Source organism: Trachurus japonicus, chromosome 10 (assembly GCF_045865225.1).
Source record: "Trachurus japonicus isolate A0001 chromosome 10, Traja_1.0".
Taxonomy (NCBI): Eukaryota; Metazoa; Chordata; class Actinopteri; order Carangiformes; family Carangidae; genus Trachurus; species Trachurus japonicus.
Window position 1 is genome coordinate 12,933,414 of NC_140916.1, and position 17,817 is coordinate 12,951,230.

General features: G+C 45.2%; 2 protein-coding genes across 2 annotated transcripts; both read left to right on the forward strand.

The window, feature by feature from the left end:
• Positions 1-1,559: 1,559 nt before the first annotated feature.
• On the forward strand, positions 1,560-3,287 carry LOC146979494 (ladderlectin-like). Its single transcript, XM_085788923.1, has 8 exons — positions 1,560-1,657; positions 1,875-1,922; positions 2,068-2,103; positions 2,205-2,240; positions 2,349-2,440; positions 2,560-2,685; positions 2,820-2,916; positions 3,087-3,287. Exons 1-8 carry the CDS (start codon positions 1,594-1,596, stop codon positions 3,155-3,157), a joined length of 570 nt encoding a protein of 189 aa, XP_085645049.1. The 5' UTR covers positions 1,560-1,593; the 3' UTR covers positions 3,158-3,287.
• A 5,766-nt stretch (positions 3,288-9,053) lies between these two features.
• LOC146979495 (ladderlectin-like) lies at positions 9,054-10,905 on the forward strand. Its single transcript, XM_085788925.1, has 7 exons — positions 9,054-9,117; positions 9,626-9,673; positions 9,821-9,856; positions 10,101-10,192; positions 10,312-10,437; positions 10,568-10,664; positions 10,835-10,905. Exons 1-7 carry the CDS (start codon positions 9,054-9,056, stop codon positions 10,903-10,905), a joined length of 534 nt encoding a protein of 177 aa, XP_085645051.1.
• The last annotated feature ends 6,912 nt before the right edge of the window (positions 10,906-17,817 follow it).

The window sequence follows — 17,817 nt, forward strand, 5'->3', positions numbered from 1 at the left end:
GGTCTCAGTTCATACGAAAACACTCTATTGTGCTTGTTTGTACAGTACACACGTGAGCCTGAGGCTGGGTCATGGTCACCTTCCTTATTAGCCTTGTTTTATTATTAACTACATTTCAACAACAGCAGTTGATGTTTTAAAGTGTCAACAATGTGTCTGCCCTGGTGTCTTATCTCAAAAAAACAAAGTGTTTGGGTGCAGTCTCAGAGTGGCACAGTGCCCACTCAATGAAGGCCAACACTTTGAAGACTGGAAAGTTCATTGTGGTTCGTATTTAATGAGCTTTTCACATTTAAAGCCTTCAGACCTTGAGGAGTGTCCACTTCAAAAATCCTCTTTCTGATTAAGAAGCTCAGACTTTACATAGTCGTTGTGTAAAGTTGTGTAAATTATCATTATTTTGGTCATTCAACATACAACAAAAAGAGTACAAAACAACATAACAAATCATCTCTTGTAAATTTAACTGAAAAGGCTATCACCTATCTTACAACTGGCAAATTTCACCCATTTCCTCTTCTAGTGTCTTTTTGCAAAGACAACAATACTAACACCAGCAACAATTATCCCAAGCAACAACTGAACAACACTTACAGTACCGGGAATCAAACCATTTGCTTATATATTCATTCACCATCTTATGTTTTTTAGGAGATCTTTAAATCTCGGAAGTGTGAGACACATGATTTCAATTCTACCTCAAGATTGTTCCATAAATTCACTCTAGATATTGGTCCTATTTTTTTTTTTTTTGAACATATAAATTCCTTTAAGTTTGACCACTGCAGTGCAGAAACAACATGCACAGGTTTACAGGTCTACAACTCTCCACATAAATGTTCTTAGTTTTTGAGACTATAGGAGAACTCCCCTGTGTATTCTTTTTACAGCTGATTTGAGGTCAGTTATGGCGGTGATATCTTCCCAGCAGAGTTTGTTTAAACAAAGAGAGCAGATAAGGTTCATCTATGGTTATAAATGACCTATATAGTAACCTAGATGTATACTTTGAAAATGCTCCTGCAGCAGAGGGAGTGAGATGTCAACTATAATTTTAGAAGGGTCAGTAGAGAGGGAACAATTTCTACCACCAGGGAATGATAAAACAAACAACCTTACTATTTATTAATTTAAAGTCTTCAACATTTGTGTCAACCACACATTTCAGTGAGAATTAAACTGTCCCCCTATCTGGATGAAAACATCATTAACATTGGTGTGTTATCACTTTATCACTCTATTATCACTATTTCCTTGTTGAACTTGTTAATTAAAAAAAAAGGTCAGATTTGAGAGATAAAACACAAACACAGTCACATTTAGATCAAAGTGCATTCATTCACGTGCAGCTTTACCTGTGGTTCAGGTGTATATAAGGAGCAGAGCAGCGTCCTCATCATCACTGCAGCATCAGCTGAACCCTGAACAGCATCGCCTCACAGCTACCTGACAGGTAAGACTCCTGCTCTCTCTCTCCGTCTCATTCCACACTGGTAAATCTGACTGTCTTCTCTAATACTGTTTTGACTGTCTCTGACTCCCAACAGACACATCGCCACTTCATCACTGCTCATCCTCCTCGACATCTTCATCATGAAGACCTTCCTGCTCCTCTCGGTTTTGCTCACCTATGCGCTGGCTGTGGCAGCTCAGAAAGGTCTGATTAACTTTTTACATCATTTACAGTCTTAAATAACAATTGTGCAGCTCACTGTTTGATCAGAATCAGAAAAGCAGGGAGATTGTTTTGTTACAAGTGAAAGAAGACGTAAAAAACAGAATAAAAACTACAAGAAATAGTAATTTAATTATACTAAAACAGTAGTCAGATGCAAATGACATGAAGCAGCCTCTTTCTTTGTTTCCCCTCTCAGAAGAAGCAGTTGAAGCTGCACCACAGGAGGTGGTGGAAGACAAGCAAGGTAAGCTGCTCTAACACAGAAAATAACTCTAACACTTTTATACTGCTTGACTGACAACAAAACATGGACTTTCTGGACAGACTGCAGCACATCAGGCAGTAACAGAGCTCCTGTCATTTGTTTTCCCTCTCTCTGTCTCTCTCAGTGGTAGAAAATGAAGTTGCAGAGTTCGTTCCTGAAGGTAAAAAGCTGAAAGAACGATTCACTACATCCTGTGTTGTATTAGTGGAAGATTATGATCATAATGTGACTTCTCTTTTTTCTCTCTTTCTTTTCTTTTAGTGGAAGAGCCTTTGATGGTCGATCAATCAGTTGAAGGTTTAATGTCTTTCTATGAAATATTGAACATTGACTCTGTCCATACATTATAATGAAATCGACTCAGTGCCTTTTCCCACTCCTCTCTCCCCTTTCCCTCCTCTGCAGGTCGTTTCTTCGCTTGTCCCAGTGGTTGGGAGAGATACAAGAATGGCTGCTATCTGTACAGCAGCGCTGGCAGATCCTGGAGCAATGCTGCGGTAATTTAAATTATTACTATTTTTACGATTCATCTCTCTGCTGGTCATCTGAATAAACTGGCATTCTACATTTTTATCATAACATAACATTTGCATCTGTGTGTGTGCGTCATTTTCAGACATACTGCAAGAGTCTGGGAGCCAGCTTGGCCTCCGTCCGTAACGTGTTTGAGTACACTTTCCTGCAGCACATGACCAGAAGAGCTGGAGGCACCGTAGCCTGGTTGGGAGGATTCTACTTCCAGGTTATTTAACTGCCACACATCTGTCCCTAAAACAAATTATTCACAGTCTTTGTTAGTCCACATGGGCATGAAGAGCTAATAAAAAGTATGATAAATGTCTGCTGGTTGTTAAACTTCACATATCTTGTGTCTAGACCTGGAGGTGGGTGGACCAGACCCCCTTTACATACAGCTTCTGGAGCACCCAGCACACTGTGAGCCGCTTCCAGTGCCTCCATGTTAACTCCAGGGGTGAGTTTCCATATGTCACATTAGTCCTTTACTTGTGTTCATACAGCTCCATATGGGCTGTAATGATTAGGTTTAAATGGTTTCAGAAACCCAAGAACAGTTATCACTATGGTATTATCAGGCTTGTGTATCTATACACAATATTAATGCTCAAACATTTTCTCTTGCAGCGGGCTGGTCCAACAATAACTGCGCTAACGGATGGCCATCTATCTGCGTGAAGTCCTCCGATACCTGCTAAACATCATGGCGGGCCACAGCTGTGTGTACTGATCTGAATCGTAATCTTTAGATTGTTATAGACGGCACTTAGAGTGTTACCTTACACAGCCTTGCTTTGATTTTAAGAAAGATAATCTGACTTTCCTATGACAGGAGTTTGCTGTGCTATAGTGCTGTATACCTCAGCTGTGACAAACTTGTTTGATACCTAATTCTGTACATTTTAATGAAAATGCTTCTTTGTTTCTTGTTACTACAAAATCAGATTTGTAAAGAGGTGTGATAGTGATCTGTTTTTTTTACTTCAGAAAATGTATAAAAAGTTCAGAAAATAAAATGATAAAAAAGTAACATTCGGCAGTGTGTGTATTCTTTTGCTTTCTAACAGTGTTCACATGTGTTCTTCACCGAACCCTTATAGACAGAAAAGTCACATATCATACAGTGTCTGTACGGGAACAGTAAAGCATCTACACTACACAGTGTTGACACACGGCAATCAATGTATGCAGGACTGTTTTTGTCATATCTGATACTGTGACTTTTCACACCTTGGATCAAGTTTTCTCTTGTCTTGTTTATAAGCAAAACATTCTGATCCAAACCTTTGCATTCTAGACAAGTTGGGCCTTCTTCCTGTCAACATCTGGATTGATGTCTGCCCTGTGTGTTTATTAAAACACCTATTCCTAGCCACAGCAGCAGTCTGGACTGCGTAAGTCCACAGTTGTTTTGGCACACCACTTTCGATTAGCATGAACGTTGACATGTCAAAAGGTGTGCACCAATTGTGCTCAGCAGTCCCATTTTGGTGAGGAAAGTAAGGTGCTGATGTTTGATGTCTGATCACATTTTTAATGAGCAGAGTCTGGTAACCTTTTCCTGTGAATTTAGTACCATTATCAGATGAAATGTCCTGTGGGTAGGATGGAATATACAGCGCCTGCCTCAGCATTGTGTTCAGGCATCATTCTTTGCTGTCGATCAGACACACTTCTGTATCACCTTGGCACTCGGCCACGCCCCTGCACCGCGTACCGTCCGCCAGCTCCATGCAGTGTGACTTGGCCTGGAACCCGTCATCAAACCTCTTAAACTTTGCCAGGTCTGTGTCAAGGTGCGAGGTTGCCCCGCAGTCAACCATCAGGGCCCCCACGTTGACATCTACCGCCCCCTTGTTCACCCGGAAGGCATACTCATCCTGGTCATCGGTCTCCCTGGAGACCTTACGTGCGTTGTCCTGGCTCCACCGCTGTTTCCGTCTGCAGGTGGTGTCCCGGTGCGTGGGACTCTTGCAGTGACTGCACCACAGTCTGCGCTGGCAGGCTCTGGCCAGGTGCCCCTTCAGGCCACATTTGAAGCACACCACCTCTGCTGTGGCCCTCTCAGCTCCCCGCTCACCTGCACTGGCGGGTCTCTCTCTGCTGCCGCACCTGCATTATGTTGTCATCTGCTCCTGCAGCGTGCATCTTGTCCTCATAGCTGCGTAGCTTTGTTTTAAACTCAGCAAAAGATATATCGTCTCATCACGTTGTGTGACATGGATCGTGAATAGTTTGAAGGACTCCGGCAAACCTTTCAGCACCATCGCTACCAATAACCCGTCACTTGATGTGTAATCGGCATTTCTTAGCACTGTGATCGCGGTCTCTGCCCGGATCACCTACTCAGTCACACTTTCACTGTCTGACTTCTGAAGTGAAGTCAGTTCTGTATAGAGGGTTATGATGTGTGGCTTTCCTTTACCTTGATAGTAGTCTCTTAAAATCTGTAGGGCACCCCGCCGGTCATTGGCAGCCTCCCGCATCACCAACGCCAAACTTTTATCATCCAGAAACTGAATGAGTTCCTCATAGGCTTCTGCATTCTTTCCCGCATCGTCTGTCATGGCCCTGAGCCTGCTGCCATTCAGTGGCTCGGTTTTCTGTTGTTTTGGACTCTTGTTTTCTTCAGTTCCTGTTTTATTTTGTAGTTCAGTTCTTGTGCATTTTGTCCTAGTGTTACTTCCTGTGTTTTCCCTCCACACTCTCCTCTGTCCTGTGTTTCACCTCGTCAGCCCTGCCCTGCTGCTTGTGTGTCTCCACCTATCAGCTTTCTTTGCCCTCCTGTCTCCTCACCTGTTGCTTGTTGCTTTGATTAGTTGTATTTAGTCTTGTGTGTCTTTCAGTTCCTTGTCCGATTATTGTGTTTTGTCATGGTGTTTTGTTCCCCGGCCTCTCAACAGCCCACAGCCTTGCCACGTGCCTCGTCAGCGGTCCGGCCAATGCCTGCTCCCGGTGCTTCGTCTTTGCCCTCCTGTCTCCTCACCTGTTGCTTGTTGCTTTGATTAGTTCTGTTGTATTTAGTCTTGTGTGTCTTTCAGTTCCTTGTCCGATTATTGTGTTTTGTCATGGTGTTTTGTTCTCCTGCCTGTCGAGTTATTAAAACGTCAGTTTGCAAGTATCCTCCTAAGCCCAACATCCTGGCCCCATATTCTGGTTCCGAGCAAATCACTCTTTTTGAGTATTTTCGGTGTCAGGTTTTAAAGACCAGCCTGCCTAGCCACAACCCAACTGCCCCACACTCACTGAGGCTTGGGTATGTTGGCCTACAGCCTGCCAACCCTGAGCCAGCCATGGCTCCAAACCCCTACCTGATCACTCGCCTAGCTCTGGGGGATCCACGGAGCCTCAGAAAGACTTCTCCGAAGACAACCCCCGTGCCATCCTCACCCCAGTCCTAGAAGCCCCAGCAGCAGCCGAGAAACCCAGACCAAACCCCACAAGCAACAACCAATAAACCATCCAAGTCCCAGAAGCTGGTCTCCTCAGCCCAGTCCCTGAAGCTCCTGCTGCCCTGCCTCCCGGCCCTGGTCTCTCAGTAGCTCAGGTCCCCGGCCTCTCAACAGCCCACAGCCTTGCCACATGCCTCGTCAGCAGTCCGGCCAATGCTTGCTCCCGGTGATTCGTCGGCGGTCTGGCCGACACCTGCTACCCGCGTCCCATCGCTGGCCTGGCCGACTCCAGTGCTGTGGCATCCCTTGGTGCAGCCCTCAGAGCTGAAGTGTTCCCCGGCGCCACCTCCCGGGCTGCAGCATTCTCCGGCGCCACCTCCTGTTCCGGCGTTGGGGATCCCGGTTGACGTCACTCCTGTTCCAGGGTCAGGCGATGCAGCACCCAACTCTGAAGTGGAGGTCAGATAAACGAAGAGGAGACGCAGGAGGCGAGGATGCTGATCGTTGGCAGCCCCTAGCTCTGATGTGCCAGAGCTCGTGGCTACCCATCTCCAACCTGGTGGCGAGGAGTTCCAGATTCCCAGCCTCCTGCCGAGGGGCTCATCCACTCCTGTCTTCAGTGTCCAGCCAGAGGCCTGCCCGGCCCCTCTCTCGTGTGTCCAGTGGGAGGTCTGTCCGGCTTCTGTTTCCTGTGTGCAGCCGGAAGCTAATCCGGCCCCCACCTCCAGCATCCAGCCGGTGGTCTGCTCGACACCGGTCGCCACCGTCCAGTCGGTGGTTCGCCCAGCTCCTGTTTCCAGTGTTGAGCTGTTGGAATGCTCGGCTCCTGCCGCCAGTGTCCAGCTGGCACCCCGGCCGATCTCTGTCCCAAGACTCACCTGAGAGGTGAGGTGGGCAGTCTGCCACCCTCCTGGGTGGCCCTCCTGCCTGGCCTCCAGGCCGTTCCCCAGACTCTGTGTGCTTCTGCCCGGCCTCCAGGCCATGCCCCAGAACTCCTAAGCCCCTCTGTTCATCTCTCAGGCCGTCCGCCTGAGGTCCCCTGCTCTGCCCGTTGTATCCCCTGGTTTTGCCCTGAGCCTGCTGCCACTCAGTGGCTCGGTTTTCTGTTGTTTCGGACTCTTGTTTTCTTCAGTTCCTGTTTTATTTTGTAGTTCAGTTCTTGTGCATTTTGTCCTAGTGTTACTTCCTGTGTTTTCCCTCCACACTCTCCTCTGTCCTGTGTTTCACCTCGTCAGCCCTGCCCTGCTCCTTGTGTGTCTCCACCTATCAGCTTTATTTGCCCTCCTGTCTCCTCACCTGTTGCTTTGATTAGTAATGTTGTATTTAGTCTTGTGTGTCTTTCAGTTCCTTGTCCGATTATTGTGTTTTGTCATGGTGTTTTGTTCTCCTGCCTGTCGAGTTATTAAAACGTCAGTTTGCAAGTATCAGCCTGTGTTAGCTCCTGCATTTGGGTCCTGTTACAGTATCCCCCAACCCTAACATCGTCTAGCAGCTCTTCTGCTTCTTCAGTGGTGGGCTCGGTTAAAATGGTGTCCTTTAACCCTTGCAAACAACGGTGGCCCAAGAATTTTGCCTCCCATAACTCGAAATTATTTTTGTCTCCATCAAACAGGAACCGCGATTACTGAGACGGCTACCCTTACCCTCAGCCCGTCCGCTCATGGTGCTAACAGCATGCTAATCGTCAACGAGCCTTGTTTTATTATTAACTACATTTCAACAACAGCAGTTCATATTTGAAAGTGTCGTCATCGTGTCTGCACTGGTGTCTTATCTCGGAAAAAACTAAGTGTTTGGGTGTAGTCTTAGAGTGGCACAGGGCCCACTGAATGGAGGCCAACACTTTGAAGACTGAAAAGTTCATTGTGGGTCATATTTAATGAGCTTTTCACATTTAAAGCTTTCAGACCTTGAGGAGTGTCCACTTAAAAAAAAACGCTCTCAGATTAAGAAGCTCATAAAGTCTAGTAAATTATTATTATTATTCAGGTCATTCAACATACAACAAAAAGTACAAAGCATAACAATTCATCTCTTGTAAATTTAACTGAAAAGGTGTCGTACAACTGGCACATTTCACCCATTTCCTCTTCCAGTGTCTTTTTGCAAAGGCAACAATAGCTACCAACCAAATACACACAACACCAGTCAACAACACTTAGGCTACAGCACCAGGAATCAAACCATTTGCTTATACTGTATTCATCCATTAACTTATTTTTTAGGAGACCTTTAAATCTTGTAAGTGTCTCAAATGATTTCAATTCTACCTTATTTTTACATAAATTCAGACCCTATATTGGTCCCATTTTTAATTTATCTATTTCTAAACATATAATTTCCTTTAAGTTCATGTTTGACCACTGCAGTGCAGAAACAGCACACACAGGTTTACAGGTCTACAACTCTCTGCATAGCCTAAATGTTCTTAGTTTTGGAGAAAGTAGATATTATATATAGGAAAACTATGTCTATTATTTTTACAGCTGATTTGAGGTCAGTTATGGTGGTGATATCTTCCATGCAGAGTTTGTTTAAACAAAGAGAGCAGATAAGGTTCATCTATGGTTATAAATGAGATGTATCCTTTGAAAATGCTCCTGCAGCAGAGGGAGTGAGATGAGAGTCAACTATAATTTTAGCAGGGTCAGTTAGAGGGAACAATCTCTACCACCTGGTAATGATAAAACAACCAACCTAACTACAATTTATTAATTTAAAGTCTTCAACATTTGTGTCAACCACACATTTCAGTGTGTTTCAGAAGTGTAAGCCTATAGACTGTCCCCCTATCTGGATGAAAACATCATTAATTAATTAATTGGTGTGTTATCACTTTATCACTCTATTATCACTATTTCCTTGTTGAACTTGTTAATTTAATAAAAAAGGTCAGATTTGAGATATAAAACACAAACACAGTCACGTTTAGATTAAAGTTCATTAATTCACGTGCAGCTTTACCTGTGGTTCAGGTGTATATAAGGAGCAGAGCAGCGTCCTCATCATCACTGCAGCATCAGCTGAACCCTGAACAGCGTTGCCTCACAGCTACCTGACAGGTAAGACTCCTGCTCTCTCTCTCCGTCTCATTCCACACTGGTAAATCTGACTGTCTTCTCTAATACTGTTTTGACTGTCTCTGACTCCCAGCAGACACATCGCCACTTCATCACTGCTCATCCTCCTCGACATCTTCATCATGAAGACCTTCCTGCTCCTCTCGGTTTTGCTCACCTATGCGCTGGCTGTGGCAGCTCAGAAAGGTCTGATTAACTTTTTACATAATTTACAATCTTAAAGCAGAAGTAAGCGGAATTTTTGTGTTAATATGAGTCTTAAATAGTTATATCTTCCAACGGCAATCACTTATATAGAGTGTTTGGTCTGAAACACGGGTCTGTCAGTCACTCTGCTCTGCTGTAAGCCAAGGAGAAAACTTTCCTTGTATCCTACAACCTTTATCAAATGAGGAGAGAGAACGGCATAAAGGGGCGGTCCTCTCTGTGTTTGCAGCCAAGGGATGCGTGTGCATGTGGTGACATCTGCTGACAGGAAGTTAGCCAAAACGACCGGATCGCTTACTTCTGCTTTAAATTACAATTGTGCAGCTCACTGTTTGATCAGAATCAGAAAAGCGGGGAGATTTGTTGCAAGTGAAAGAAGACGTAAAAAACACAATAAAAACTACAAGAAATAGTCATTTAATTATACTAAAACAGTAGTCAGATGCAAATGACATGAAGCAGCCTCTTTCTTTGATTCTCCTCCCAGAAGAAGCAGTTGAAGCTGCACCACAGGAGATGGTGGAAGACAAACAGGGTAAGCTGCTCTTACACAGAAAATAACTCTAACACTTGTATGCTGCTTGACTGACAACAAAACATGGACTTTCTGGACAGACTGCAGCACATCAGGCAGTAACAGAGCTCCTGTCGTTTGTTTTCCCTCTCTCTGTCTCTCTCTCAGTGGTAGAAAATGAAGTTGCAGAGTTCGTTCCTGAAGGTAAAAAGCTGAAAGAACGATTCACTACATCCTGTGTTGTATTAGTGGAAGATTATGATCATCATGTGACTTTTCTTTATTCTGTCTCTTTTTTTTTTAGTGGAAGAGCCTTTGATGGTCGATCAATCAGTTGAAGGTTTAATGTCTTTCTATGAAATATTGAACATTGACTCTGTCCATACATTGTAATGAAATCGACTCAGTGCCTTTTCCCACTCCTCTCTCCCCTTTCCCTCCTCTGCAGGTCGTTTCTTCGCTTGTCCCAGTGGTTGGGAGAGATACAAGAATGACTGCTATCTGTACAGCAGCGCTGGCAGATCCTGGAGCAATGCTGCGGTAATTTAAATTATTACTATTTTTACGATTCATTTCTCTGCTGGTCATCTGAATAAACTGGCATTCTACATTTTTATCATAACGTAACATTTGCATCTGTGTGTGTGCGTCATTTTCAGACATACTGCAAGAGTCTGGGAGCCAGCTTGGCCTCTGTCCATGACGTGTTTGAGTACACTTTCCTGCAGCACATGACCAGAAGAGCTGGAGGCACCGTAGCCTGGTTGGGAGGATTCTACTTCCAGGTTAACTGCCGCACATCTGTCCCTAAAACAAATGATTCACCATCTTTGTTAGTCCGCATGGGCATGAAGAGCTAATAAAAAGTCTGATTAATGTCTGCTGGTTGTTAAACTTCACATATCTTGTATCTAGACCTGGAGGTGGATGGACCAGACCCCCTTTACATACAGCTTCTGTAGCACCCAGCACACTGTGAGCCGCTTCCAGTGCCTCCACGTTAACTCCAGGGGTGAGTTTCCATATGTCACATTAGTCCTTTACTTGTGTTCATATGATGATGTTGATGTTCAATGATTAGGTTTTAATGGTTTCAAAAAACCCAAGAACAGTTATCACTATGGTATTATCAGGCTTGTGTATCTATACACAATATTGATGCTCAAACATTTTCTCTTGCAGCGGGCTGGTCCAACAATAACTGCGCTAACAGATGGCCATCTATCTGCGTGAAGTCCTCCGATACCTGCTAAACATCATGGCGGGCCACAGCTGTGTGTACTGATCTGAATCGAAATCTTTAGATTGTTATGGACGGCACAGTGTTACCTTACACAGCCTTGCTTTGATTTTAGGAAAGATAATCTGACTGTCCTATGACAGGAGTTTGCTGTGCTATAGTGCTGTATACCTCAGCTGTGACAAACTTGTTTGATACCTAATTTTGTACATTTTAATGAAAATGCTTCTTTGTTTCTTGTTACTACAAAATCAGATTTGTAAAGAGGTGTGTTAGTGATCTGTTTTTTTTACTTCAGAAAATGTATGAAAAGTTCAGAAAATAAAATGATAAAAAGTAACATTCGGCAGTGTTTATTCTTTTGCTTTCTAACAGTGTTCACATGTGTTCTTCACCGAACCCTTATAAACAGAAAAGTCACATATCATACAGTGTCTGTGTAGTATAGATGCTTTACTGTTCCCGTACAGTGTTGACACACGGCAATCAATGTATGCAGGACTGTTTTTGTCATATCTGATAAAAGGTCTGTGACTTTTCACACCTTGGATCAAGTTTTCTCTTGTCTTGTTTATAAACAAAACATTCTGATCCTAACCTTTGCATTCTAGACAAGTTGGGCCTTCTCCCTTTCAACATCTGGATTGATGTCTGCCCTGTGCGTTTATTAAAACACCTATTCCTAGCCACAGCAGCAGTCTGGACTGCATAAGTCCACAGTTGTTTTGGCACACCACTTTCGATTAGCATGCACATTGACATATCAAAAGGTGTGCGCCAATTGCGCTCAGCAGTCCCATTTTGGTGAGGAAAGTAAGGTGCTGATGTTTGATGTCTGATCACATTTTTAATGAGCAGAGTCTGGTAACCTTTTCCTGTGAATTCAGTACCATTATCAGATCTGAAGCATTTCACCTTGCCGTATGGGGCTGTATCGGTTAGAAACTTCTCTGTAGCTAGTACTGTGTCACTTTTATTCTTTAAGAAATACACAAACACTGTACAGAAAAAATCATCAGTAAATGAAAGTGCATATCTGTACCCATCTCTAGACTCTGGGTGGATTGGTCCTGCCAAGTCTGTGTGTACTAGCCCTAGAGGTGTTTTGGCCCTCACATCAGGGTATGAGCATCTCATGCCACGTCTGCATATCATGACATCCCTTGCATTGATAATCACAATCACTGTCATCATCATCATTATTTACTGTATGCAAATAATATAGTCTATCATGTACATGAATGTGGAATTTGGTACCGTCTTTATGGATCAGAGCGTTCTTCCCTTTGAACCCGTCATCAAACCTCTTGAACTTTGCCAGGTCTGTGTCAATGTGCGAGGTTGCCCCGCAGTCAACCATCAGGGCCCCCACTGTTGTGTTCACTTAGTATTCCTGCATCCATGTTCCGCCACTAGGAGGCACTGTGAGTTAGTGAGTGAAGAAGAAGAAAGGCGGAAGTAACTACTGGCTGTTAGTTGTTGATCCTGGAGCTACAGAGAAGGTGATATTCTGCTTGTGCTACCATGTGGGAATAAACCCTGTTACAACCTTACCTACCTTTTTCTTTTTGGACTCATCCACATAACACCCACGTCGACATCTACTGCCCCCTTGCTCACCCGGAAGGCATACTCGTCCTGGTCATCGGTCTCCCTGGAGACCTTACGTGCGTTGTCCTGGCTCCACCGCTGTTCCCGTCTGCCGGTGCGTGGGACTCTTGCAGTGACTGCACCATAGTCTGGGCCGTAAAGTATACCCCAGCAGCCCCCCCTTCATTTCTTTAAGACACACCGGCTTGCCCGGCCACGCCCTATTGCGTAGCTATAAAGTGCCTGCGCCGGCGTGTAATCACCGATTGTTTGATCTCCACGTTGTACGTCAGGGTGCTGTGTCTCACAATCCGGAAAGTTATTGTTGAAAGAGGAGGATATAGTAGCTGAATCCGCTTACCTGTGTAAGTCGGGGCGTCTGTCACTGGCAGCCTCCCTGGATTGCTGTATCCGAAGCTCTTTCTGTCTGTCCTTTTCAAAAAAACAAAACAAAACAAAAAAAAAACATAGCCTGTCTGGTGGAGCCGGAGGTCCTCTGGCTCCCAGCGGCGGTGGCTGTGTTCCTCCCGGCGTATTGCTTGCGGCTCGTGAGCTGACGCGCCTGGTGGATTCACGGCGAACATCGTCTGTGTGGCTGAGCCGGAGCTCTTTGGCTCCCGGGCCGGCCTCGGCAGTGTTCCTCCCCGGCGTATTGCCCGTGGCTCGCGGGCTGATGCGCTCGTGGATACACGCGGACTGCGTCCGGTATTGTGCTCCCTCCCCAGCGTATTGCTCGCGGTTCGTGAGCTGATGCGCTCGGTGGTTGAGTACGGACTGGGTCGGCAGTGTCTCCCATCGGCGTATTGCTCGCGGCTCGTGAGCTGACGCGCCTGGTGGATTCACGGCGAACATCGTCTGTGTGGCTGAGCCGGAGCTCTCCAGCTCCCGGCCTCGGCAGCGTTCTTCACCGGCGTATTGCCCGCGGCTCGCGGGCTGACGCGCTCGGCGGCGAACGTCTGTCTCCCTTCTCCAACAGTTCGAGCACTCTCACCCCATCATAAGCGTACGGTTCCCACAGGGCCGACACGCAGAGGGAAGGGCGGTACTTCCTGTTTCCGGTCCTGGGCAGTATGGCAAGCCAGGAGGGCTATTGCTGTGTCCGCTGTGGGGTGGCCATGCCCCTAGAGGATGGGCATGATAGTTGCGTGCTTTGTTTGGGGCATGAGCATGCCTTGGCCTCAAAGGAGAAACCGCAATCGTGCATGGACTGTTTTATTCTGCCCCCACATACTAGGGAGTCTCGGTGTCGTTTCTTTGCCCCAAAACGCTCAGGCCCTCAGGTTTCTGAGGGGCCGAGGCGGAAAACTGGCAGAACGGCTGCAGCTTCGGAGGGGAGGGGGGAGTCTTCAGGGGTCTGGCTTCTAGGTTTGAGGAGGATGCGGAGGTGCGCCCTGCATCAACCCAGGTGCCCCTCCTGCTTGATTTTAAGGAACTGCTGTGTCAGCAGTTCCATTCCCCAGCTTCTACCCACAAGTGGTCCGCAGCATGTCGCCGGTTTTCTGACATGCATGACAGGGACCAGGTTGCTTGTGGGACCCTTCCCCCAGTGGACCGAACCCTCACCCCACTGGTTTCCCCCTCCAGCTCCATCCTTGGCAACGCCACCTGCTCCAGCAAGAACTGCAGGCTAATGGATAGTCTGCTCGCTAAGCTACATAAAGCTATGGCGGTGCAGACCCGGTTGGCCAACACTGGGGCTATTCTGTCTCTTTACCTCCGTGACCTGTCTCGGCAGGTTCAAGATGACACCGGTGTGGGGGCGGAGCTAAAGATGGCCTCCTCATGCCTCTCCTCCGTGATGAAGGAGCAGGCTGAGGCAGCAGGCTGTGCTTTGGCTTCCTCCTGGGTGGCTAGGCGCCACTTGTGGCTGTCTCAATCCCTGCTGCAGCAAGAGGATAGAGACTGCCTGCTTAAGGTGCCGGTGGAACCTCCCGCTATGTTTGGGCCCCATGCTACTGCTTTGTTGCAGCAAGCACAGGAGAGCCGCCGCTGTGCAAAGGAGGTTTCAGTGGGCCTTGCCAGGCGTGCCACAGACATGGTCTCGTGGTCTCCGCCGGCACCAGAGGCACCAACTCCAGAGGCCTCAACATGGAGTCAAGGGGATCTCAGACCTGCGTTGGAGGCTTCCCGTCGTCGTGGGTACCCCCAGCGGGGCAGGAGGCGAGGACCACCTGCCAGGGCTGAGGGGTCCTCTGAGCGCCCCCCGAGGTCCTGACAGCCACCAGGCCCTGGCCAACCAGCCTCCTCCGGCTGCCTCTGCTGGGCTTGAATTTGTGCCCGCAGGGGTCCCACGAGACCACAGTGGCGGTCTCTTGGAGGCTTCACAGGGCCCTCCGGGGTCGGTGGGTCCTGGCAAACATCAAACTGGGCGTCTTGCGTCTTGCGGGGCCATTGTCGGTCTCCTTGGGTTAGTCCTGCGTCTTGCGGGCTTCCATGGCAGCCCTTTCCCTCTCAGGGTTGGCCCTAGCGCCTTGCGGGGCCTTCTCCTGTGAATTGTATATATTGTATATTTGTACATAGTTCGTGTGTTGCACGTTGTGGTGTGGGATTGTGGCTGCACCGTCTCCTCACGGGGTGTCTTAAAGATCTATCCCGTACATATGGAATATGTAACTGAGTGGAGAGATAGTCTCAAGACGATAGAGAACGTATGGTTACATTGTAACCTTGGTTCTCTGAGTGAAGAGACTATCTCTCCAGTCCTTAGGCCGCTCGGAGACACGTTTCGATCAAACTATCGGTGATTACACGCCGGCGCAGGCACTTTATAGCTACGCAATAGGGCGTGGCCGGGCAAGCCGGTGTGTCTTAAAGAAATATCCACGTGCCCTGACAAGCAGCGGGGGTCATATCCCGTACATATGGAATATGTAACTGAGTGGAGAGATAGTCTCTTCACTCAGAGAACCAAGGTTACAATGTAATCATACGTTCTCTTCGTTATGTGGGCATCGAACGAGTGGACAGACCACCCAGAGGTGGCAACCACGAGCGTTTGCTTCTTCAACGAGAGGCTTATCACATCTATGCTTTAAATACTCTGTTGCCTAATGGTTTAAACGAAGAGTTTGACATTAAACCATTTCTCTAAAGATGTTTTGATAGTTATTCTTTGGTAACATTTCGATTGCTGTAACTGTTCTTCTAATAATGTTGAAATAGTTTTTTATAAAATATATATTTTTTCTATATCTTTCTACATATTTTTCTATTGATTCTTCTCTATATTAGCGTATATATTTTTTGTATCTCTTGTTACTGATTGCCTCGTGTTTAGTATCTGATAATATTTTGGGTTATGTGTATGTGTGGGTCCCATCATGTTATGTGCTTTGTAATCGCTCAGATTTTTGATGTACACAATCCATGTTAACAGGTAACATCAACTCTTGATGTGATGAGGCTGATCGGGTGCACCAGTCCTGCAGGAGGCTTTAAAACCTCGGCCCAGCTCAGTGTTCTCTCTCTTCGCCCTGCCTGCTGACGCACATTTTGGTTTCTTGTCTTTTGGTTTTACATTTGTTTGTTTGTTTATTGTTTGCACTTTAAAATATTACAAACAAGGAGTACTGTATATCACATGGAAGAAAGAAAATATACAATAGATAATATATGATAAACTACAATGAAACAGTGCTGGAGAGGTTAGAAACCCTAGGAGGGCTTATCGAGAACCTCACCATAAAATATATAAGTAAAATTAAATGCATCTTATCAAAATAAAATAACAAATGAATTATAATTACATCCATCATGACATCCACACACCGCAGCCACTCACCCACATTTACACCACTGATTATACAGATGAACACACCTCATCTTTTTGTCTATGTTAAACTTTAAACTCTTGTGTTAATAAATTATTTGATTTATTGGCACTCTTGTGTTCCGTTGTTCCTTTTTGTCACTGCTTTTTGAGCCAGGCTGTGACAACGCCCACCTGACAGGTGACTTGACCATCACAAATTAAAGCGAGAATTAAATCACAAATTATATATTCCCACCATCAGATAAACAAATAAACAATCAATAATTTAGAGTACCATTCAACAATTATACCAGCAGAGTCATTTCAAAGAAGACTTTATCTGAATCCATTTGATGTCATTTTATCTATAAGTATCACTAAGCATGGTCCTCAGGGATCAACGTTTCGCCCACATGTAGGGGAGAGGCTTTGCTGTGACTGACAAGTTGTCATCACTGTGTTGTCTCTGGTGAATATAGTAGATTCTCATGGAGTCCATCATAAGTTGTTAGAAAAGGAAAAAATACAAGCATCAACAAAATTGAAAATTTCTTTGCGAGAAGGAAGAAAAAATGCTCCCAGATGAAGTTAAAAGTTATTTCAGTTGTAAATGTCTGACAAGATACCAACAAATGTGTCCCGTGAGTTCAAATTTTCCACACCTGAGATAAAACAAAGAAATGGTACAAAATAGTTGAAGAGTATAAAGACAATTATTTAGCTTTTTATTGTTTCTTTGAACACTACATCACTGCTTACAGTTTCAAAATGACACCATTTATAGGACAAACAAAGCAGTGTGTAGGTTTCAGTTCATACGAAAACACTGGTGCTTGTTTGTACACACGTGAGCCTAAGGCTGGGTCATGGTCACCTTCCTTATTAGCCTTGTTTTATTATTAACTACATTTCAACAACAGCAGTTGATGTTTTAAAGATTTGTCACTGTAGGTGTCTTATCTCAGTCTCTGTTTGGGTGCAGTCTCAGAGTGGCACAGGGCCCACTGAATGAAGGCCAACACTTTGAGGACTGGAAAGTTCATTGTGGTTCGTATTTAATGAGCTTTTCACATTTAAAGCCTTCAGACCTTGAGGAGTGTCCACTTCAAAAAAAAACTCTTTCAGATTAAGAAGCTCATAAAGTCTAGTAAATTATTATTATTATTCAGGTCATTCAACATACAACAAAAAGTACAAAGCAGCATAACAAATTGTCTCTTGTAAATTTAACCGAAAAGGTGTCGTACAACTGGCAAATTTCACCCATTTCCTCTTCCAGTGTCTTTTTGCAAAGGCAACAATAGCTACCAACCAAATACACACAACAGCAGTCAACAACACTTACAGCACCAGGAATCAAACCATTTGCTTATAGTGTATTCATCCATTAACTTATTTTTTAGGAGACCTTTAAATCTTGTAAATGTCTCAAATGATTTCAATTCTACCTCATTTTTACATAAATTTACTCCCTATATTGGTCCCATTTTTAATGTATCTATTTATAAACATAATTTCCTTTAAGTTCATATTTGACCACTGCAGTGCAGAAACAGCACACAGGTTTACAGGTCTACAACTCTC

Excerpts from the sequence above, each read along its gene's own strand:
- LOC146979495 (XM_085788925.1), top strand. The coding sequence starts at position 9,054 with ATGAAGACCTTCCTGCTCCTCTCGGTTTTGCTCACCTATGCGCTGGCT. Across the intron at positions 9,674-9,820 it reads GATGGTGGAAGACAAACAGG|TGGTAGAAAATGAAGTTGCA; the intron begins GTAAGCTGCTCT and ends TCTCTCTCTCAG. Across the intron at positions 10,438-10,567 it reads TGGGAGGATTCTACTTCCAG|ACCTGGAGGTGGATGGACCA; the intron begins GTTAACTGCCGC and ends TCTTGTATCTAG.
- LOC146979494 (XM_085788923.1), top strand. The coding sequence starts at position 1,594 with ATGAAGACCTTCCTGCTCCTCTCGGTTTTGCTCACCTATGCGCTGGCT. Across the intron at positions 2,441-2,559 it reads GATCCTGGAGCAATGCTGCG|ACATACTGCAAGAGTCTGGG; the intron begins GTAATTTAAATT and ends CGTCATTTTCAG. Across the intron at positions 2,686-2,819 it reads TGGGAGGATTCTACTTCCAG|ACCTGGAGGTGGGTGGACCA; the intron begins GTTATTTAACTG and ends TCTTGTGTCTAG.